Here is a 23,477-nt window from a genome sequence, read left to right on the forward strand (position 1 = left end):
ATCACAGTTTCCTGTTATATGTTTTATAAAATTTTATATATATTCATCCTAGACAAAAAAGAGGACAGAACAGGACATGGTCCTTTATATAAGCAATGCAGAGATGGACAGAGTGTCCAGATTAAGATTTATTGGAGTCTGTGCTAATACTATAAGGTCCACTTTTGGTCACTAAACACGGCCTATATGATGAAGAAGCCTGAACAAATCCTTTATCTTCCTAAGGAGGCTGGAATAGACCAACAAACCTCATCAACTTCTTAAAATATTAGAGTCAATGCGTCTTTGCTGAGCTAGTAACAAATTTGAAGAGAAAGATGGCCCAGTTTTGGGGTTAGCTCTGTGTGAATACTTAGATACACCGAAAATCAGAGTCGAATTATTTGTCCCATATGCAAATCGTACAATTAAAATAAAATTACAAGACGACATAAAAACATACAAAGTTGCCATAGATAAACTGTACAATGGAGCACGTTTATCTATTTTCCAGTAAGAAACCACAGGGGGCGAAAACACTCGACGGTTTTTTACCACACTATCGCCTTGTAACTCGACCACGCATGCGCAATGACAGAGACGAGCCCGCGCGCTACAAAATTGCCCTCGGTGCTGATGTCCGGCAGGTAAATTTTCTGGCCTTGTTTTCACTTCTTAAAATCGCTTTAAACGTTAACTTGTTTTTATTAAAATAGTCTGGTACGGTGTTTATGGACTGTTTTACTTTTTACTAACTCTTAGCGTCTCATCATTGCCGGAACAGGAGTGGTGTGTGTGTGAGCTCGCGACAACAATTTCTTGTCAGGCGATTGATAAGCTAATTATCGAATTAATTTCATGCGTTTTGGGCATTACAGTGTGAATAAGCTACAAGGTATGACAATTTTCCTGAAATGAAATTGAAACACTTCCAAACGCTGTATATTTCTCTTCAGCTAGCCGAGCTTAAAGATGTGAAATAGCGACGTTACAAAGAATCATAACGAGGAATGACACTAAAAAAAACACATCCAGATTAAACTGTACATGTAAAACGCTCATTTTACAAGAAAGCTGCCTGTAAGGACATGACTTTATATTGTAATGTTGGTTAATTTTATTACTACATAATAACCAAGTAACCAAGTTGGTGCTTTTTGTTAGTCTTGTGACAAGTTAGCGGTACATTGCTGTGATGACGTCACACCAGGGGCTACATTGTGTTAAAAGATGGAAAGACTGAGTTTTCATAAAATAAACATCTTTCTTTCTTTCTTTCTTTCTTTCTTTCTTTCTTTCTTTCTTTCTTTCTTTCTTTCTTTCTTTCTGTCTTTTTCCTCCTCTTTCTGTCTCTCCCTCCCTCTCCCCCCCCTCTCCCTTTCTCCCTCTCTCTCTCTCTCTCCCTCCCTCTCTCTCCCCCTCCCTCTCTCCCTCTCTCCCTCTGTCTCTCTCTCTCCCCCCCTCTCTCTCCCTCTCCCTCTCTCTCACTCTCTCTCTCTCTCTCTCTCCCTTTCTCCCTCTCTCTCTCTCTCTCTCTCTCCCTCCCACCCTCCCTCCCTCTCTCTCCCCCTCCCCCTCCCTCTCTCTCTCTCTCTCTCTCCCCCTCTTTCTCCCTCTCTCTCTGCCCCCCCCTTTTACTAACTCAGATGTTTGAATATCGAAACCTTTTTTCCGAGTCATTTAGTTCATTTCAGCAGAATACAATTCCAATGTAATTACATGTTAATAGCCAGTGACCTCGACACATCTACTTACGCAAACGTTGATCACGTTTTAGAATAAGACAAAACTATAAATCAACCAAGGCCTGAGACAAGACAGGAACAAGAAGAAAATATTCATTGCACATGTCTTTTGATTATTGTATGATAATTCTTAAATATTATACATTACATTAGTATTATTGACTGTAAGATACCGATCCAGGAAGTGGTGATGAACGGGAGATGAACGAATCATTTCTGTTTCCTCCGCAGACTGCATAGCCGAATACTTCGAGGTTGTCACGTGATGAACGAAGGACTCGGGAGATGTTTCCTCCACAAAACCTATAGGATGTTGCGTATGTGCGGTCAATACAAAATGAAAGAATCGCTTTCTGAGACAGTTCGCTGTTCCCGAGTCATAATAATTCAAAATGAACGAATCGTTCGTCACTAAAGCCAGCTTAAAAAGAGCTCTCAAATGACCCCATAGCAGTCCCTCTTTGATTTCTGATGCTTGAGAAAGAGGCCATAGAAGTCCGACATTGTACCTGACTTGGGAGCTCTAATCGGGACATTTTTCCGGCTCATATATCCAGGCCTTTTCTCTTTTCTCACTGTGAACATGAATGCTTGTGCTTTTATCCAGTACTCACCTGTAACTACCACTACTAATAGTGGTAACAGACACATAGGGCACAAATATACATATACAGTTTTACTTCATGTACACTGCTGTCTATTCTACACATACTGTTATAGGTGATAGCTTCCCATTTTGGGAATACCGATTTGATAAAAATCCAGGAGGGAGTGAATTGTCCTAAGGCAGTTTTGCTTCTTAATCAAGTTTTATTGCTTCATGATTCCAGTTCTACTTCATAATCTGGAAAGCCTCTTTTGGTGTGCGTCTGATATCCCAAAATGCACTGCAGTTGTCCAAACATCACAGAAAAGAATTTCCAGTTTGTATTTATAGAGAATTTAAACTAATGATGTTTAATAAAGTCAGTATTTTTTTTTATCTTACAGAACGAGATGGCTTCTGTCAAGATGTTTGGGAGCATCCCATTGACCGACACTTGTTTCGATGACCCCAAAAGACGCAAGAAGAAAAAGGCTAAGAAACCGAAAAGGGAAAAGTCAGATAAGCATAAATCAAAGCCGAAAGGTCAACAGAGTTTGAAGGATTACTCTGACATTTGTGACTCGAACTTCTTTACAGAGTGGCCAGAGATCAAGAAGAAGAAACGGAAGAAGAAACACGATGGCAGTTTGAATGAGGAGTTTCCTTTGACACAGAATAAAAACCTCAAAATGTCGAAGCGAAACAAGCAGAACAGAAAAAGTAACCGTGCCGCGGTCAAACATGGTGTCCGCTCAGGTCCTGCTGAACAGGAAGCAGTGCAGCCGATTATAAGCTCAATACAGAAAGAGAAGAAACATAAAAAGAGAGTTGTCTTTAACCTCTCGCCGGTTTTGCTTGAACCTAAACCAGTACAAGATCCTTTTGTGGCGAGAGACATCCTTCAAACCCAGCGCTCAGGTGCAGAAAAAAAGCCGGTGTTTAATGCGGTATTTCCTGGAGATGGACGTCACAGCAAGCCGACCACGGAAGAAAATGTCATGGAGTCTCAAAGTACGCCTGATGACATCAACAGCCAAGACCTGTTCATCACACAGAAGACGTTCTCAGATCCCTACATAGACCTCTGCAGCAGTGCGAGTGCTGAAGAAGCCCTAGAACCTCAGGGCTATTCATCAGCAATGAAGCAGTTATCTCCAGAACCTCAGTCTTATACATCACCACCACCAAGGAAACGCTCATATCCAGAACCTCAGAAACCATTGTGTCCATCAAATCACCCATCACTACCAAGGAAACCATCACACCTTCACAAACTCGAAGCTTTTACTCAGACTGAAAACTTCTTCACCTCTCCTCTCCTCGCTGCTTCTCTCAGGTTCCGTCAGCAGAGCACGTGCTCAGAAGAACCGATGGACCTGAGCCTGCCGAAAAGATCCAGGCTTCATCAGCGAGAAGCCGCCGGGAAAGCGTCCGGAGATCAGCGCCACCCGGAGCCGAACGTAGCGGACCTGACACAGAGCGATGATGGCGACGCGCATTTAAAAAGCAAAGCTGACCTCTCTCAGCTGAAAGTGGTTCAGACACGGCTCAACGAGTCCTTCTTCTTCAAGCTGAAGGGAGAAGGGGATTCGCCCAAACCGATGTCGCCGCTCATGAAGTTGGCAGGAAGCGTAGAGAAGAAGAAGCCGTGACTTAATCGAATAAGTTAAAACTAAATTCAGGTCTGTGGATTGAGGTAGAATGTTTCAGGCAATTAATCCCCGAGTTCTATTTGGGTGTTTATTATTATTCCGGAGAGTGTTTTATTAAATATATACACTGCAAGTGCGCTTCTGGTTAAATTCTATATAAAATTAAAAAGGAGTACTGGTTAAAAGACTTGTTTATCACATTAATAAGGCACAGCATATAGTTAACACTACAGGTTTAACAGATTTACTCTTATTTATAGTCACATGTTTTATTACTGTTCTGTTTAATTCATTATAATAATTCAACCTCAATAAAAACATTAGAAATGATTGCCAGTGTATATCGTATGTGTGGTGCTGTAGATTATATTTAAAATACATTAGATCATTAGGTTATGTTACACCAGTTGCGATAAGTACAAGAATTTAAACCTTTCTCAGCAACAAAACCTTTGGAAAAGTGCAAAAAGAAAAGATCATTTTTGGCAATTCTTCAGTGAAAGGCATTTATGAATTAAATCTAGGTTTAAAAACAATAGTATTTTTTTGTGCATTTAGTCTTTTTATATACAGAACAAATTTTTCTAGAGAGAATAATTTGGTCTGATCAACGTTGTGAACCTTAAAGTCTTCCGAATAATCAGAAAAAGCTTGCTCCAGTGCTGGATAAAAACCTCCATAAGAACAGACTCAGTGAGACTTCCAGGTCATGTTTGTCTCATTTATAAAACTTCAGTGATACACAGTCAAATGTTAGATTTTTATTGTATTAGATCCATTTCAATCTTCTACAAGGAAAGGTGTCAATTCTTGGCAGAAACACATACTCTAAAAAGATTGATAGTGATTGTAACTAATGAAAACAGACCCGTTCAGAGATGACTGTCTACAAAACACAAACATTTTATACTGGGCTGTCTGAAAGAACACGCGTTCAAACATCTTTCCTGCGGTCTGAATAGAACTTTATTAACGTCTCTCAGTTGTGCCGGAACAGCTTGATTCCCATCCATTTCCACAGATGGAAAAAAACGTACACGGGAATAGTGACGGGCAACAACAGACTGTAAAAACACACACTGGTGGTGTCTGTGCAGCCCTGTGGGAAGTTTTCGTCCACGCTCGAGGAGTACAGGAGGCCCAGTAAGGACAGAACCGGGACTAACACCGTGACTGTAGACAGAGAGAATGGCATCGTTCTGGGTGATTTTGTGCGTGTGTGGGCAGGGGGAATAAAAACTCTCTGTTTAAGACGTAGTCGGTTTCTCAGCTCCTTCAGTCTTCTTGATCAGGCGTGCATCCTGAGGAATCATATTCGGGATGCCGTCTAGTATGGGGTACGCAATGCCGAGCTCCTCGTTGATTAGTTCGTTGGATGTTTCGTCGTATCTTAAAAACAACACACACAGACAATAGAGCTGTAGTCAGAAAGCATATTCATTACACAAGTAAATCTACAGGATACACCAAAAATCTTAATAACAAATAATACAACAAGCAGCAAAACATCCTCTGCGTGACTGCCGTTCCTTTTGTAAACCCATCGCATGTCGATAAACTTTGGCTGTTGTGTTTCTTTAAGTGCTGTATCTTTCCCTGCTACACCAGGATGTCAGAGAGATTCTTAACTAGATGGTCACTGTGGGGATTTTTGCTGATTCAGCTACAATTAGTGAGATCAGACTCTGACGGTGGGATGTTGAGGAGACTCCAGTTCTAGTTCCCAAAAGTGTTCAGTGGGGTTGAGTCAGAGTCAGGGCTATGTACAGGACACTCCAGTTCGTCCACATTCTCCGACCTTCACCTCCACACCATGTCTTCGTGGAGCTCAGGGGCTTTGTGTACAGAGGCATGGTCGTGCTGGGGCAGGGTTCGAGCCACATATGGGTGTGATGGACCATTAATACGTACAGATTTTGACCGTATAGTGTAATTATGAGGCAATTGGGGATTTATTACAATATGACGCATGAAGTAGGCGGTGCTTAATCGCTGAAGATAATTGCAAAGGAACAAAAACAATGAAACTGAAGATTTTTAAGGCTACAGTCTAGAAGGAAGGAGATTACAGAGGCTGTTTATCAGAATTAGAGTAGAAATCATCATTTCTACCTCTGCTGTCGAGGACAATTTATCCTAGATGTTATTTTACGGACTAAATGCTGATAAATACCTGAGAGGTTTCTTAGACAGAGGACAAACAAGAAACTCGAGTAAAGAAACGTCGAAAGCCGTTTTCCCAGCGTCCTTCACTCCACCGGAACCGGACAGGTTTCTCTCCCAAATCTGGAGCGGTGGCAAAAACCTCCTTATGTTTATAAAACTACAATATTCTGTAGCTAATCTCCTCAATGCATTCTGAGACATAGCCGAGCCAAATGTGGTGGGTTTACAAAAAAAAACACCCCAGACTAGTTCAACCTGTTTTCAGTTGTATTTGACCGTCTGATGCTTCCGGTCCGTCTACAAAACCGTTCCGTAAGAAGAACCAAAACGCTGACATAAACGTTCCTTTAGCGATCCCCTGTGGGAATAATTAAGAGTTTACACTCTGGGAAAAAAAAATGTTTCATACGATGTTTTGTGCAAAATAAATAAATAAACAAAATATTAACGAAATACAAGTAAACACGTTTCAAATGAGTTCATGAAAACGTTGGGACGCGAAGAAAAAGACGCGCGTTTTTCCACGTGGCCACGAGGTAGCAGTGTTGCTACACTTACGTGTTCAATAACAATTACTATTCTTATTATTTTGTCCAAAGAAACTGTCATAATTATTAGATAGATATTTGGATAAAATCCTAAATAATAAAGGTGTTGCTTTATAATACTGTGTATAATTTATTACTCGGCAGTTTGGTTCGTTAAAAAATATTTGTCTCTGAATTGTCCCAGGATTGTGGTTTCATGTAAATAATTCCCACTAATTTAGACTATTTGGAAATTTTTTTTAATTATTCACCACATGCTTAATAGTAAATAAAAATCCCTGTAGGAATTCAGTAATGTGTAATCTGTGTTTTGCACTCTTTATGAAACTTTGCTGTGTGTGTGTGTGTGTGTGTGTGTGAGAGAGAGAGAGAGAGAGAGAGAGAATATTATTTTCTGTCCCTGAAGCTGTTTTCCTTTGAGCCCAGAAAAAAAACCCTACCACTAATAATGAAGATGTTCCCTTCAATAATTCACTTTAATGCCTCAGGGCACAGTAAGAAGTACAATTTACAAATATTTCCCAACCTGGGTCCATCTAACGGCTGCAGACAGACCCACGGGCTCAGAGGAGCAGCTTTCACATACAGCTTGGAGGAATAAGTAAATGGGTCTGGACCATTATTAGATTGCACTCGGTAGGCCGTGGACGTGACAAGAACACTGGAGAAACCGAGTTAATATAAAAGTTTTGGGAATTTATTTTCCTGAACTTGGTGTTCTGGCTCTTGGCTCTCTGCTTTTTGTACCCACAGAGGCATGATGAAGGAGAGATTATTGATATAAATATACAGTACTGTGGAACGGTGCATTAGGGACATGTAAAGAAATGCTGTGAATCTAAGAAGATTCAAAATAATGATTTTTTAAATAAAAAAATCTGCCATAAGTCAATATGACTTATCTTTTTCCTTTGCAATGCCTCAGTAGTCTCAGGTCTACAGATTTATGACAATGCAGGCTGGTAAATGTCTCCGAGCATCTTGGAGAATCTGCCTCAGATCTGCCTGGACATGTTGTCTGTCACACAATCCTTCCTTTTGCAGATAATCCCTGACAGCCTTTCGTTCATTTTAATTACCTGAAACGTGGTCTATTGTGTAAAGTGATCTTTACTGATATACAATATCCAGATTCCTTTATAAATCTAAAAATAAATAAATAATAAATAATACTTTTTTAAAAAACTGATGTATTAACGCAGAAGATATCGAATGACCGTGTAGGACTAGGGCTCTAGTTCAGTAGTCAGGGTACTGACTGATCTGGGAGTCAGTTTTGTCATATTTTGATTGATATCTCTCTCTCTCTCTCTCTCTCTCTCTCAATCACAAAATCCTTCCACTGAACTAGAAGTAAGTTGTTACTCATTAATGTTGTTGTAGGAAATTAAATACTTTCTGACCAATCAGAATCAAGACTGACAGCACTGTAAAGAAAATAAATAAATACAAAAAAATAATTTATACAACAAATATAAAGATTTATATAATATTTTTATTATATTTTTATATTTAATATTTATTCTATACTAAGTACAGAAATACACTATATTGCCAAAAGTATTCGCTCACCCATCCAAATAATCAGAATCAGGTGTTCCATTCACTTCCATGGCCACAGGTGTATAAAATCAAGCACCTAGGCATGCAGACTGTTTTTACAAACATTTGTGAAAGAATGGGTCGCTCTCAGGAGCTCAGTGAATTCCAGCGTGGAACTGTGATAGGATGCCACCTGTGCAACAAATCCAGTCGTGAAATTTCCTCGCTCCTAAATATTCCACAGTCAACTGTCAGCTGTATTATAAGAACGTGGAAGTGTTTGGGAACGACAGCAACTCAGCCACAAAGTGGTAGGCCACGTAAACTGACGGAGCGGGGTCAGCGGATGCTGAGGCGCATAGTGCGAAGAGGTCGCCAACTTTCTGCAGAGTCAATCGCTACAGACCTCCAAACTTCATGTGGCCTTCAGATTAGTTCAAGAACAGTGCGCAGAGAGCTTCATGGAATGGGTTTCCATGGCCGAGCAGCTGCATCCAAGCTATACATCACCAAGTGCAACAGAGGTGGACGAAGTACACAATTTCCTTACTAGAGTGAAAATACAAGTACTACTGGTCAAACATTACTCCATTACAAGTAAAAGTTGTAAAGACAGATTTTTACTTAAGTAAAAGTACAGAAGTACTTGTTTTTAAAAGTACTTAAGTATCAAAAGTAAATGTCAACACATTGTTTTATTATTGTTGCATTGTTGTATGCAATACTTATAGTACCTTTTGTAGCAACCTAGCAACCTTATTTCTTGAAATTGTGATTATGGCTTACAGATAAGGAAAACCCAAAATGCTGTGTCTCAGAAAATTAGAATATTACATAAGATCAATAAAAAAGTATATTTCAAAGAGAAATGTCAGACTTCTGAAAAGTATGTTCGTTTCTATGCACTCAATACTTGGTTGGGCCTTTTGCATGAATTACTGCATCAATGCGGCGTGGCATGGAGGCCATCAGCCTGTGGCACTGCTCAGGTGTAATGGAAGCCCAGGTTGCTTTGATAGCGGCCTTCAGGTCATCTGCATTGTTGGGTCTGGTGTCTCTCATCTTCCTCTTGACAATACCCCATAGAGAATCTTCAGGTCAGGCGAGTTTGCTTGCCAATCAAGCACAGTAACACCATGGTCATTGAACCAGCTTATGGTACCTTTAGCAGTGTAGGCAGGTGTCAAGTCCTGCTGGAAAATGAACTCAGCATCTCCATAAAGCTTGTCAGCAGAAAGAAGCATGAAGTGCTCTAAGATTTCCTGGTAGATGGCTGCATTGACTGTGGACTTCAGAAGACACAGTGGACCAACACCAGCAGATGACATGGCAGCCCAAATCATCACTCACTGTGGACACTTCACACTGGACTTCAAGCAACATGGATTCTGTGCCTCTCCACTCTTACTCCAGACTCTGGGACCTTGATTTCCAAATGAAATGCAAAACTTACTTTCATCTGAAAAGAGGACTTTGAACCACTGAGCAATAGTCCAGTTCTTTTTCTCCACAGCCCAGGTAAGATGCTTCTGATGTTGTCTCTGGTTCAGGAGTGGCTTGACATGAGGAATGCAACATTTGTAGGCCATGTCTAGGATTCGTCTGAAGCTCCCCCAAATTCTTGAATGGATTTTGCCTGACAATCCTCACAAGACTGCGGTTATCTCTTTTGCTGGTGCACCTTCTCCTGCCACACTTTTTCCTTCCACTCAACTTTCTATGAATATGCTTGGATACAGCACTCTGTGAACAACGAGCTTCTTTAGCAATGACCTTTTGTGGCTTACCCTCCTTGTGGAGGGTGTCATTGACTGTCTTCTGGACAACTGTCAAGTCAGCAGTCTTCCCCATGATTGTGTAGCCAGACTGAGAGACCATTTAAAAGCTCAGGAAACCTTTGCAGGTGTTTTGAGGTAATTAGCTAATTAGGATGTGACACCATGACTTTCCAATATTGAACTTTTTCACAATATTCTAATTCTCTGAGACACAGAATTTTGGGTTTTCCTTATCTATAAGCCATAATCATCACAATTTCAAGAAATAAAATATTTGAAATATTTGACTCTATGTGTAATGAATCTATATAATATATGGGTTTAACTTTCTGAACTGAGTGACAAAAAATATTGACCTTTTTCATTATATTCTAAATTTTGAGATGTACCTGTACACATCTATGTGTATCCACTCATGCACATTTCAATCAAATGGTCTGTAAATGAAGACTGGTCAGAAAAAAAAATCTAACCTGCTTTAAAACCCAGCTACACAACTGTAGCTGTACAACCAGCCAACAGCAACACTGCTTTAACAAAGAGTTATATATATTTCCACAATTCATTTACATCGTTTTAATATGCATTTACACCATTGTCCAGGCTCCTCCCTCCTGTGTGCAATGCGTTGTGGGCAATATTACCCGTTACAGTGTGCATTGTTCTGCACTTTGAATTTTTACCGGAAGTAGTAGACCATCCGGGAATTTTTGGAATACTCTTTTCAGTATACTGCGATTTGGGGCATACTAATTCTATTTTTGAATACTTTTTAGGACACATAGTTTGAGAATTTGGACACAGCATACGTTTTTGTGTGTTAAATAACATCATTACCAATGCGTTGGCGGTGTATAATATACACTATATTGCCAAAAGTATTCGCTCACCTGCCTTGACTCGCATATGAACTTAAGTGACATCCCATTCCTAATCCATAGGGTTCAATATGACGTCGGTCCACCCTTTGCAGCTATAACAGCTTCAACTCTTCTGGGAAGGCTGTCCACAAGGTTTAGGAGTGTGTTTATGGGAATTTTTGACCATTCTTCCAGAAGCGCATTTGTGAGGTCACACACTGATGTTGGACGAGAAGGCCTGGCTCTCAGTCTCCGCTCTAATTCATCCCAAAGGTGTTCTGTCGGGTTGAGGTCAGGACTCTGTGCAGGCCAGTCAAGTTCATCCACACCAGACTCGGTCATCCATGTCTTTATGGACCTTGCTTTGTGCACTGGTGCACAGTCATGTTGGAAGAGGAAGGGGCCAGCTCCAAACTGTTCCCACAAAGTTGGGAGCATGGAATTGTCCAAAATGTCTTGGTATGCTGAAGCATTCAGAGTTCCTTTCACTGGAACTAAGGGGCCAAGCCCAGCTCCTGAAAAACAACCCCACACCATAATCCCCCCTCCACCAAACTTTACACTTGGCACAATGCAGTCAGACAAGTACCGTTCTCCTGGCAACCGCCAAACCCAGACTCGTCCATCAGATTGCCAGATGGAGAAGCGCCATTCGTCACTCCAGAGAACGCGTCTCCACTGCTCTAGAGTCCAGTGACGGCGTGCTTTACACCACTGCATCCGACGCTTTGCATTGCACTTGGTGATGTATGGCTTGGATGCAGCTGCTCGGCCATGGAAACCCATTCCATGAAGTTCTCTGCGCACTGTTCTTGAGCTAATCCGAAGGCCACATGAAGTTTGGAGGTCTGTAGCGATTGACTCTGCAGAAAGTTGGCGACCTCTTCGCACTATGCGCCTCAGCATCCGCTGACCCCGCTCCGTCAGTTTACGTGGCCTACCACTTCGTGGCTGAGTTGCTGTCGTTCCCAAACACTTCCACGTTCTTATAATACAGCTGACAGTTGACTGTGGAATATTTAGGAGCGAGGAAATTTCACGACTGGATTTGTTGCACAGGTGGCATCCTATCACAGTTCCACGCTGGAATTCACTGAGCTCCTGAGAGCGACCCATTCTTTCACAAATGTTTGTAAAAACAGTCTGCATGCCTAGGTGCTTGATTTTATACACCTGTGGCCATGGAAGTGATTGGAACACCTGATTCTGATTATTTGGATGGGTGAGCGAATACTTTTGGCAATATAGTGTACAAAGCATATCTTCGTCCATTTTGTCAGCAATTGATCAATTGAGCAACTGAGTTCAAAAAATTATGGAAAACCACAGAACTTTACAACACGTGACACTACAAGAGTGAAAAAAAATCATCCTATGATTAATGTAACTACTTTCCTTGACAGAAATGTAGTGGAGTAAAAAGTAGAGTATTTGTCTTTCAAATGTAGTGAAGTTAAAGTAAAAAGTATCCAGAAAAAATAATACCCAAGTAAAGTACAGATACTCAAAAAGTGTACTTAAGTACAGTACTCAAGTAAATGTACTTCTTTACTGTCCACCTCTGAAGTGCAATGCAAAGCGTCGGATGCAGTGGTGTAAAGCACGCCGCCACTGGACTCTAGAGCAGTGGAGATGCGTTCTCTGGAGTGACGAATCGCGCTTCTCCATCTGGCAATCTGATGGACGAGTCTGGGTTTGGCGGTTGCCAGGAGAACGGTACTTGTCTGACTGCATTGTGCCAAGTGTAAAGTTTGGTGGAGGGGGGATTATGGTGTGGGGTTGTTTTTCAGGAGCTGGGCTTGGCCCCTTAGTTCCAGTGAAAGGAACTCTGAATGCTTCAGCATACCAAGACATTTTGGACAATTCCATGCTCCCAACTTTGTGGGAACAGTTTGGAGCTGGCCCCTTCCTCTTCCAACATGACTGTGCACCAGTGACCAAAGCAAGGTCCATAAAGACATGGATGACAGAGTCTGGTGTGGATGAACTTGACTGGCCTGCACAGAGTCCTGACCTCAACCCGATAGAACACCTTTGGGATGAATTAGAGCGGAGACTGAGAGCCAGGCCTTCTCGTCCAACATCAGTGTGTGATCTCACAAATGCACTTCTGGAAGAATGGTCAAAAATTCCCATAAACACACTCCTAAACCTTGTGGACAGCCTTCCCAGAGGAGTTGAAGCTGTTATAGCTGCAAAGGGCGGACCGACGTCATATTGAACCCTATGGATTAGGAATGGTCATTTAAGTTCATATGCGAGTCAAGGCAGGTGAGCGAATACTTTTGGCAATATAGTGTATGTTTCCTAATATTCCTATATTATCGATGGACAGTGGAACTTTGTTTTCCACTTGCCAGATTGCAGAAATCAATGAACCCCTGTAATAATTACACAAAACCTGTCCCTTTAGCAGACCGTGCAGGTTTTATAAAGTCAAAAACAAGCCACGTTTCCGCCTCAAAGCTTTCACGGCTGTGCCGAACGTCTTAACAGCCTCATTACAGACTCACACACACACAAAAAAATTCTAACGGAGCTGCTTTTATTCTCAATTAATCATCTGATTTATGACTAGGCTCCAGATGAACGAGGCTGGTGCGTAAATGAAATCTCCTGGTTAGTCATCAGTAAAACGCAGTCTGGCGTGGAAACAGTTTAGAGCTGGATCATGAGGAGGGGACGCTGTCGAGTCCAGGTGTGTTTTACAGCTCATTCGTCATTAATGAGGCACAGTAAAAAATAACCTTGTCTATAGGAAGGGGTTTCCAGAAAGTAAGTTTGGCAACTAAAATAAAAATAATAAAAAATCACAGCCCTCCTGGGTTCCCTAGATCTGATCTAGACGATCCCTGCGATAGCGGCACGTTTTAATGAGATGCAAACAGGGGAGAACGGGGTCATTTGTCATATTTTTCATCGATCTTATGAATAAAACATGCTAAACCTCGAGTTATTTATTTATTTAATATTTGTCTGGTGACTATCTGTGCAAAAACAATTACCATGTTCGTGTTAAATCAAATAAAGATCAGTGTAACATCTCAGTTGAGAAACGATTCCATTTTTACAAATGATTTAATTTTCAGTACGCCACTCTTAGATCGTTGTTGAATTTTTGCACGAGATGAAGCACTTTCTTTGCTAAAATATTGTCGTTAAAGTTTAAGAAATTGAAATACTGTTGAATTAGAAAATGTAAGTTAGATTAAAGTGAACTGGGAATTCCGATGTTTTGTGTCCAGCTGTAACTGTAATCTAGGAATAATCTAGAAATCGGACCTGGATCATGTCTTACCAGTTTCATGTAACTTACAGTTTCAGGGTAACTTGTGATCTCACAGTAACTTAAAAACTCCCAGTAACTTTTAGTCTCATAGTAACCTTCATCACCACATGACATCATAACTTATGATCTTACAGTCTCTCAGTAATTTAGGATTTTCTAATTACTTACAGTCTTATAACAACTTATGATCCTGCAGTAACTATGGTCTTACAGTAACAAGTTCCAGTGTCATATATTCTTGCAGTAATCACAGAAAACTGACAATAATTCGCGGTGTTGCGGTAACTTAGAGTCTCACAGTAACTTACAATCTTACAGTAATTTACGATCCTGGAAAACTTATAAGCTCACAGTAAATTTTGATCTCATAGTAACTTACATTCTTACAATCTGGTAACAACTTATAATCTTACAGTAACTTACATTCTTATAGTAACTTATATCAGAAAACGTATGACCTTGAGAACTTAGAGTCTCACAGTAACTTACAATCTTACAACTTATGATCCTACAATCTCACGGTAATTTACAGCTTCACTGTAACCTAAAAACTTCCAGTAACCTTTAGTCTCATAGTAACATAGTTACATCATCACATCGCATCATAACGTATGAGCTCACAGTAAGTAAAAGTCTCTCATTAATTTACGATTTCTTTGGTAACCAACAATCTCACATGTTCTACAATCTTACAGTAGCATACAATGTCACAAAAAATGTATAAACAGTAATGCACAGTAACTTCCTTTCCACAAAAACTTATGATCTCACAGTAACTTAAGAATTTGTAGTAATTTACAATCTTGCAGTAGCTTTGATTCTTACAGTAACTTATGATCTCACAGAACGCCTATGAACTCACAGTATTTTACTGATCTTGCAGTAACTTTCATTCTCACAGTAACCTACAATCTCACAGGAAACTTGTGAATTCAGAACACAGAAACTTACAATCTTATGAATTTGTAGTAACTTTATGCTCTTACAGTAACTTTCATTTTCATAGTAACTTATGATCTTCTAGTAGCTTAACGACTCAGTAACTTATATTCATATAGTAACCAACAATCTCACAGAAAAAGTACTTACTTTCCACAGCGTCATACAATCTCACGGTAACTTATGAATTTGTAGTAACCTACGATGTTACAATAACTAACTTTCTTAAAGTAACTTACGATCTCACAGAAAACTTGTGAGTAATTTATGAACCTGTAGTAATTTACGATCTTGACTTATGATCTCACTGTCACTAATGTTCTTACAGTAACTTACGATCTTGCCGTAAGCTACGATCTTGTAGTAGCTTATGGTCTTATTTGCAGAAACGTAGTCTCTTAGGAATTTGTTTTAACTTATGATCTCTCAGAAACCCACAACCTTACAATCTCACGGTAACTAAAGCGCTCATAGCATCCGCTTCATCAAACTGATGCACTCACCTGTATTAAAGCTCTCATTTTACATTCCTTAAATACAAAGACTCATGGATTTGATGGAACACTTACTTTATGACTGGCAGCCTTATACATCTTCATCCCGTTTGACTCCAAATGACCTCCGTCACACAAAGCCCAGGCTCTGAAATCAGCGTCTGCAGCGGTTTTGGATGAATTGATCTGAAGGGTTAAATGTTCTGGGCCCAAGCTACCCACAGCTCATCTTAGCTTTTTTAGACAGAGTCCTAAAAGTCATTTCCACATTCCTCGCTTCTACAATGATCTTTATGCTAGACTGCGCTTGGGGAAAGCAGGTCGCGTTAAGTATATGTGACGTGAGTAGCTTTTGATTAATGCGGAGGGTTTTTTTTTTTTTTTTTCTTCATGTCCCTGAGAGAGAACAGAGCTCTGGGAGGAGGCGGCTGTTTTCACTGAGCACAAAATGACTTTGTTGGCACGGTTAAGGAGGATCTTTAATCTTCGCAGAGAATAAACTTCCTTTTTTATTATTTTATTTTTTATTTTTTTTTACAGCCATCAACACAGAAAAGTGTTCTAGCCTGGCAGAGCTGGGGGAAAGAAAAAAAGTTTGCATAACTCTATCACAGGCACTAACAGCCTGTACGCTTGTCACCGCCTGCTAGAAGCACTTTATCTTCAAATGGAATCATTAAAATACTCTTAAGTGTATTAACGTCCGGATCTATTTACCTTTTTTCTTTTACTTTTTCCTAAGCCATCAGTTATTTCCTCCATTTTAGCTCATTCGCTCAACCCTGGTGGTTACAAAACCTGACCACATGGCATATTTGGGTTATATTGACTTCAACATGAAGTTTCCTGAAGATCATGTGAAGAAGAAAATGAAATCGTTTTTGTTTTGTATTATTGTTATTATTATTATTTTAAATATTTTCTGTGATATTGACTGATGAAGTCATGCTAAAATAAAAAAAAAAATTCCATTTCATGTAAATCATAATTAGCATAATGATGCTAATTAGCATGGATGCTAGTTAACCGTATTGTGCGCATTTGCTGAAACCCGGCTCTGTTAATGCGTCTACACACGCTTCAGTGATCAAAAGCGATTTTTCATCAAAACTTCTGACCTCAAAATGTCCCCGCAATCACAGGACCTCTTGGTATAGACCAGCAACGAAGATCGTCTTCTCATTTCTTTTAATGTTTTTATTACAAGTTCTTATAAATACCGGTTTTCTTTGACAAAATATCATTTAGTGTCTTGAGCTCATAAAAACGCTTTCATGTAAATGAAACTTAAGCGACAGAGACCTGAGACACACAAGAGGGGAAGAAAAGAAAAAACAGGAAAAGAGGAAAAGAAACGGAACATTGAATGGACAGTGAACGATGAACGCTACACGGTAGCAAAAAATGTAAACACAATCGTGAAACATAGCTGAAAGTATAAAAGGTGCATTTTGGTAAGCTGTAAAGAATTTCACGTGTGAATATTGTCAATTTCCTGCTTCTTTTAAGCCTCGGATGCACGTCTTAAAATCACACTTGTTTTTAATACATCAAATCAAATAAATGACTAGAGCTCACACTTTAAAGATCGTAGCGAGCTCCCAGAAGCACCCTTCTCTGTACTCAGACACGTATTTGTCACGTTTGCAGACATACTAAAGAAAAAGAAAAGATTTCCCTCCTTTCAGGAGTTTCATCGTACTCACATCCTCCACTTTCTTTACTTCCTGTACTTCTTTACTACTTTAGCTATCAGAGTCTACCAGTGGCGAGCCATGCATTTTACGCCTAGGCCTTCAGCGGTGTCCTTCCTGAATTAATCCACCTCTATACCATCATTATGACGCCACGGCAATAGATACTAATCAACCATTAAATAGCAAAGTAAAAAAGAAATTAGGCGACAGTATTTCACACCTCACAAGGAATAGTCCATTTTATTACAGTCCACCTTGAAAATGCATTTGTAAGGATGTCTGCGGCCAAATCGATTTGTTCTCCTCTGTCAGCCATTGTGAGTTAAAATATATATATTTTAATTAGTTTGTGCGGTTCACTGCCTCTGACTACTCCAATTATCCAATCAAAAGACGGGAAATTGCTGACGTAATCGTATGCCTGCTAGATGGCCCCAGTGACGCCAACTCGAAATCTGATTGGTTAATGGAACAATTTCATTGCCACTTATTTTAACCGAAGGGCACCTGGACTATTGATTCTGAAGGCCTTAAGGCAGATTTCTTTCACCCTGGTGACACATGATGTCATCCACTGGCTGAAATATGATTGGATGAATACTCTTATCATAAATATACACTACTGGAAGCAGCACAACCGAGAGAAAAGCTATGAAATGTAGAGAATAGACTATTGGGAATAATTTAATACACATTCATGGAAAAATATATTAAAATGCAAGTCAGTGATTCAGATCACTGCTGTTTAGACCAGCAGAGAAGGCCTTGCTGACCCTGATGGTCTGCCACTGATGTCCATTGATAGCTATCTCTTCGGCTTTGTCTGACTTCAAATATTAAGATATATCTTACACAATGCAACTATTTCCAGCATCTGTCTCCAAAACAAGTCGTCCAGCTCGACTGCAAATCGGGGAAAATTGCTTTAAAAAATTATTCAAACTGAAAAGAAAATAAATTAGCCTGCACAATTTCAGCTCTATTTTAAGATTCTTGTCCCACAGTAGAAGATTTCAATAAAACTGCCTGGGTTCTGTAATGGAGTTTGTTCTTCATGGCAGATTATACGGTGAAGATCCTCCAAAAAAGATAACAGTTGCTTCATTCTACATGATCCAGTCTTACACAAACACAAACTTTCTTCAAAAGTGGAAGAAGGCTTGAGGTAATAACTTTTTTTAGCGGTTAGCATGTTTCATTTAAGGACAAGTTCGGACAATTTAAAAAGGTCTTGGTTTCGTGAGCGTCTGAGATTATTCCTCTGATCTTAAATAGCGATCGGAATTTCCGTACGGATTCTGAATTCCGTACAAGAAAACTCAACGACATAAATCTGCCTTCAGTTTTAAGCAGGTGATGGGGAAGTGTTATTACATCATAAAATATAAGAGCCAATCATATTCCTGTATGCAAATACAGCCCATGTTTCTGACTATGACGATTTTTAATATCTGGTGATCATCCAGTTTGAAGAATTTGATGATGTTTGTAAGAGAGGGATGATGTAAATGTCAAGGTGCTTATAGAATTAAATAAATAAATAAACAGACAGCAAGCAAAAACAGCTGATTTAAGACTTTTCCGATTTTGTACAAATGATTAGCGTCCTCACAGCCAGCGACTCCATCCCATATGCACCGCATATAAGATCGGACTGTCTAAATTGAGCCTTTGGATATAAAAGAAGAGTTTCTTAGTGAAAAATCCAGCTCCATGTGCAGCCCCTCAGGCTTCGGGGCCCTCAGAGAACTTTGGTAGTCAGAAGGTTGGTAATTGTCCACGTCTGGGTCGTGCACGTCTGCAGGATGAGCTGATAGCCGACCTCAACACCGCTGCTCTGGACCAGTTCGAGACAGTACCGTGACTCAGCGTTCTGGATGGATCCTCCCTAGATACGAGAGAGAGAGAGAGAGAGAGAGAGACAGAGACAGAGACAGAGAGAGCACAAGAGAGAGAGAGAGAACAAGAGAGAGAGAGAGAGAGAGAGAGAACAAAAGAGAGTGAGTGAGAGTGAATCAGAGAGAGAGAGAACAAGAGAGAGAGACAGACAGAGAGAAAGAGAAAGAACAAGAGAGTGAGTGAGTGAGTGAGTAAGAGACATAGAGAGTGAGAAGAAAAACAACATAGAGAGAGAGAGAGAGAGAGAGAGAGAGAGAGAGAGAGAGCAAGAGAGAGAGAGAGACAGAGAGAGAGAACAAGAGAGAGAGAGAGAGAGAGAGAACAAAAGAGAGTGAGTGAATCAGAGAGAGAGAGAACAAGAGAGAGATACAGACAGAGAGAAAGAGAAAGAACAAAAGAGAGTGAGTGAGTGAGTGATTAAGAGACAGATAGAGAGTGAGAAAAAAACAACATAGAGAGAGAGAGAGTGATCGAGTGTGTGTGTCTGTGTGTGAGAACAAAACAAAGAGAGAGAGAGTGCTTGAGTGAGTCCTTGAGTGAGTATGTGTGTGTGTGTGTGTGTGTGTGTGAGATAGAGAGAGAGAGAGAGAGAGAGAGAGAGAGATTGAGTAAGTAAGTAAGTGTGTGTGTCTGTGTGTGTGTGTGTGTGAGAGAGAGAGCAAGAGATTAAGTGTGTGTGTGTGTGTGTGTGTGTGAAAGAGAGATTGAGTAAGTAAGTGTGTGTGTGTATGTGAGAGAGAGAAAGAGATTAAGTAAGTGTGTGTGTGTGTGTGTATGTGTGAGAGAGAAAGAGATTAAGTAAGTGTGTGTGTGTGTGTGTGTGTGTGTGTGAAAGAGAGATTGAGTAAGTAAGTGTGTGTGTGTGTGTGAGAGAGAGAGAGAGAGAGAGAGAGATGTTAAAATGCAGGATCATCACCTCTTTAATACAGTTACAGAATACAAAAAAGGCAGAAAATCCGTCAGATCATGAAGCATTAAAAACCTGCCGCAGTTCTGATCAGATTTCTGCAGAGTGAGATCAGATAGATCAGTCAGTAAGAGCTGATAAACACAACCACTCCAATTCCATTAAAGTACCTTTGAGTTCCAACTGAGCCTCCAAAACAAAGCTGGAGGTAATAAGCTGACTCAGACATGGAGACTCGGACTCACAAATCAAAGCCATGCATCAATTTCAAAAACCTTCAGCTCTCAGATTATAAATAGTTTTATGAACTGCGGAAGAAGCTTCGCTCCCGACTCGCAGACCTCCCAGCGCTGTAACTGGACCGCGAGGTCAAAGGTCAACGGATATGTCCTATATTTCATCCAGTGTTTAAAGGAACATGATGAAAACAGAAGATCTGAAAATATGTTTATATGTTAATATGAAGCGCATATGAATGTAGACACTCAGGACTTTAAGAGTTTGTATTGTTTCATAAGGATTTCTGTTTTTCCCTAGCCTAATAGGGGTGATATATTCATTAAAAAACAAGCAAACAAACAAACAAACAAACAGTTAGTTAAGTCTGATCTAAAATGTGTCAGGACTCTGTTGGCTTTTAGTGTGTTTTAGACGTGTGTTTTTCCCTCTGTTGGATAACCTTATTAACTTTTTAAATGTATTTTCTCTTTATAATTACATTTTTATATTATTTATTTATTTATTTATTTATTTATTTATTTATTATATTTGTTATTATTTTTAAATGATTTTTTTTATTTCTTTTTAATTATATATATTTTATTTATTCTTATATTTGTTATTGTTATTTTTATTATTTTTTATTTATTATTATAATTATTTATTATCACAGAAAATCATTTATTTTTAATAGATGAACAACACTAATAAAATTAAAATTGAATTTTTTTAGTGTGCTTCGTATTTTTATATTTTGTATAAAATTGTGTTTTATTGTGCTCTGTACATTTTTTTCCCCCAATTGTTTTATTGTGTTTGGTAAAAGTTTTTAATTTGTTTTATTTTGTTTTGTGTTTATTTATTATTATATTTGTTAGTGTTATTTTTATTGTTTCGTATTCGTTATTATTTATTATTATAATTATTTGTTATTATTACAGAGAACAATTTATTTTTAATAGATGAATAAGCACTCGGAGCATCTCTGAGAGCAGAAATGGGTTCGATATCAACATTTACTTGATACGTGATACAAACATTTGTGTGGGAAAAAATAACCGGTTTTTGTTTATTTGGAACTTTTCTATGAATATATCGCCCCTAGTAGGCTAGGGGAAAACAGAAATATTTATGAAACACTACAAATTGAGTGTCTACTTTCATATGAGCTTCATATTAACCATCACTGTGGAGTGGAGGCATGACAAAGACACTCAATCATCAACATGGACACTACAAAAACTTTATTCCCAGAATGAGGTTTGTGGTTGTCGCATGTTACAATGATGAAAAAGTCCTGAAGCTGGACCTGGGTTTAATCTGGCAGCTGTAACAATCAGCGCCGATGTGGACGACGCCCTGGAGGTCACACCCGCTCACGCTCAAACAGGCTTACCTTCTAATAACGTCTGCGCTGCTCGCTTCTCAACAGGAAGGGATTTATTTTTAGAAACTGTGTAAATGTTAGTCGAGTAAATATATCATTAAACATCCAAATCATGAGCATTCTAACGAAGATCGTGACTGAAACTTTAAAAGGAAGATTCACAAACCGCTGGCCAGGTTTGGACACTTACTAAGATTTACGAAGGCAGCGCTGTAATAATGAGCCGGCTCGAGGAAAAGCAGCGTTTAATGAGGCACTGGACTAGAGGAAAAAATAATGGCCTTTAACGTGCAGTGAGTGCTGATGACCCTCTCGAATAAAAAATAATGACTGCAGAGGACTGCAAAGGCTCACTATTCGCACCAGCACTCGCTCTGAGGCGCCGCGGTTCGCTCCCATACGCTTACTTTTTACATAAATTACACTTTATTTATAAGGGTAGAGCCAGTAACTGCTAAGTCTCACTCTTATTCATGTGAATTTGTTGAGACAAAATTTCTTAAAAACAAGATTTCTTACACTGAATAAAGTGATTCAGCAGTCCATAAAAAAACCCCAAACTTTTCCATACATAAAAGAATAAAAGAAATGATTAGAAATATGTGAATGTTAAAGTTCTGTATTGAATTATTTAACGTTTATATGTGGCTAAAATCAAAGGGTATATTTTATACAGCCGTTCCATATATGGAGGGTGGGGGCGTGGCTTCTGAACTCAATTTGCATATCCACAGGTCTAAGGAACTTTAAATATTTACAATATATTTATTTATTATAAAAATTATTTTATTCTATTTTTTTTTACAAATTTTATAAAATTGAGTTTCATTGTGTTCTCGGCAAATTTTGAAACCTGTATTACTGTTTTCAGCAATTTGATGATGTTTTCTTGTGTTTCGTAGAATGTTTTCAAAATTATTTTTAATTGGTTTGGTAAAACATTTACATTTGTTTTAGTGTGTTTTTTATTTATTTTTTATTATATATATTTTTTATTATATATATTTATATATTTATTTTATATATAAATATATATTTTTTTTTTTATAAAATTGTGTTTTATTGTGCTCTGTACATTTTTTTTTCAATTGTTTTATTGTGTCTGGTACAATTTATTTATTTTTTATTTTAATTGGTTTTAAAACCAATTAAAATTAATATATTATATATATATATATATATATATATATATATTTTTTTTTTTATAAAATTGTGTTTTATTGTGCTCTGTACATTTTTTTTTTCAATTGTTTTATTGTGTCTGGTACAATTTATTTATTTATTTTTTATTTTAATTGGTTTTAATTATGTTTTTTTGTGTTCCATAGAATTTGAAAAATTGTTTAATTGTGTTTAAATTTTTTTTAAATTTGTTTTAGTGTGTACATCTCACCAATACATGCACATAAGAAAAAACAAAAGAAACTGATTATTTTGCAGTGGTCTCTTATTTTTTTCCAGAGCTGTATATATATAAGCTAATTTATGTTTTATTGTGCCCTGTACATTATTTTAACAAAAATTGCTGTTTTCAGTAATTGTTTTAAAAAACTGTTTTATTGTGTTCAGTAGAAGTTTTAAAATTGTGTTTTATTGTGTTCGGTAAAATGTTTACATTTGTTTTACTGTGTTTCAGGATTTTTATACAATTGTTATGAATTGTTATGAAATAGTTTTTTCATGTTCATTTTTTTATGTGTTCTGTACGGATTTAAAAATCGTGTTACTGTTTTCAGCAATTGTTTTAAAAATTGTGTTTTATTGTGTTCTGTTAAATGTTTACGAATATA

At 38.6% G+C, this 23,477-nt stretch overlaps 4 protein-coding genes across 5 annotated transcripts in view; 1 reads left to right on the plus strand and 3 right to left on the minus strand.

The window, feature by feature from the left end:
* Positions 1-578: 578 nt before the first annotated feature.
* On the plus strand, positions 579-4,235 carry si:ch211-176l24.4 (uncharacterized). The gene is made up of 2 exons (XM_058396230.1): positions 579-626; positions 2,715-4,235. Exon 2 carries the CDS (start codon positions 2,721-2,723, stop codon positions 3,960-3,962), a length of 1,242 nt encoding a protein of 413 aa, XP_058252213.1. The 5' UTR covers positions 579-626; positions 2,715-2,720; the 3' UTR covers positions 3,963-4,235.
* Positions 4,236-4,708: 473 nt separating this feature from the next.
* Positions 4,709-5,157, minus strand: zgc:162634 (uncharacterized protein LOC555881 homolog). Its single transcript, XM_058396232.1, has one exon. It carries the CDS (start codon positions 5,155-5,157, stop codon positions 4,942-4,944), a length of 216 nt encoding a protein of 71 aa, XP_058252215.1. The 3' UTR covers positions 4,709-4,941.
* Positions 5,158-5,209: 52 nt separating this feature from the next.
* Positions 5,210-6,435, minus strand: LOC131357324 (protein preY, mitochondrial-like). Its single transcript, XM_058396231.1, has 2 exons — positions 6,136-6,435; positions 5,210-5,351 (listed from the first exon to the last, which is right to left on the minus strand). Exons 1-2 carry the CDS (start codon positions 6,327-6,329, stop codon positions 5,210-5,212), a joined length of 336 nt encoding a protein of 111 aa, XP_058252214.1. The 5' UTR covers positions 6,330-6,435.
* Positions 6,436-16,618: 10,183 nt separating this feature from the next.
* galnt18a (UDP-N-acetyl-alpha-D-galactosamine:polypeptide N-acetylgalactosaminyltransferase 18a) overlaps positions 16,619-23,477 on the minus strand; it is an 88,406-nt gene continuing 81,547 nt past the window's right edge. The window contains exon 11 of one of the 2 annotated variants that reach the window (XM_058397029.1): positions 16,619-19,163. In XM_058397029.1, the coding sequence (XP_058253012.1) occupies positions 19,017-19,163 (147 nt within the window). In that variant the 3' untranslated portion in view covers positions 16,619-19,016. The remainder of the gene's footprint in view (positions 19,164-23,477) is intronic. The other variant, XM_058397030.1, reaches the window with a different exon arrangement.

Source organism: Hemibagrus wyckioides, linkage group LG08 (assembly GCF_019097595.1).
Source record: "Hemibagrus wyckioides isolate EC202008001 linkage group LG08, SWU_Hwy_1.0, whole genome shotgun sequence".
NCBI classification, from domain to species: domain Eukaryota; kingdom Metazoa; phylum Chordata; class Actinopteri; order Siluriformes; family Bagridae; genus Hemibagrus; species Hemibagrus wyckioides.

Bases quoted from the DNA above. Each gene is read 5' to 3' on its own strand.
- si:ch211-176l24.4 (XM_058396230.1), top strand. From the start codon at position 2,721: ATGGCTTCTGTCAAGATGTTTGGGAGCATCCCATTGACCGACACTTGT.
- LOC131357324 (XM_058396231.1), bottom strand. From the start codon at position 6,329: ATGTCTCAGAATGCATTGAGGAGATTAGCTACAGAATATTGTAGTTTT. The intron at 5,352-6,135 runs GTATTTATCAGC...GTTGTTTTTAAG, and splicing joins CTGTCTAAGAAACCTCTCAG to ATACGACGAAACATCCAACG.
- zgc:162634 (XM_058396232.1), bottom strand. From the start codon at position 5,157: ATGCCATTCTCTCTGTCTACAGTCACGGTGTTAGTCCCGGTTCTGTCC.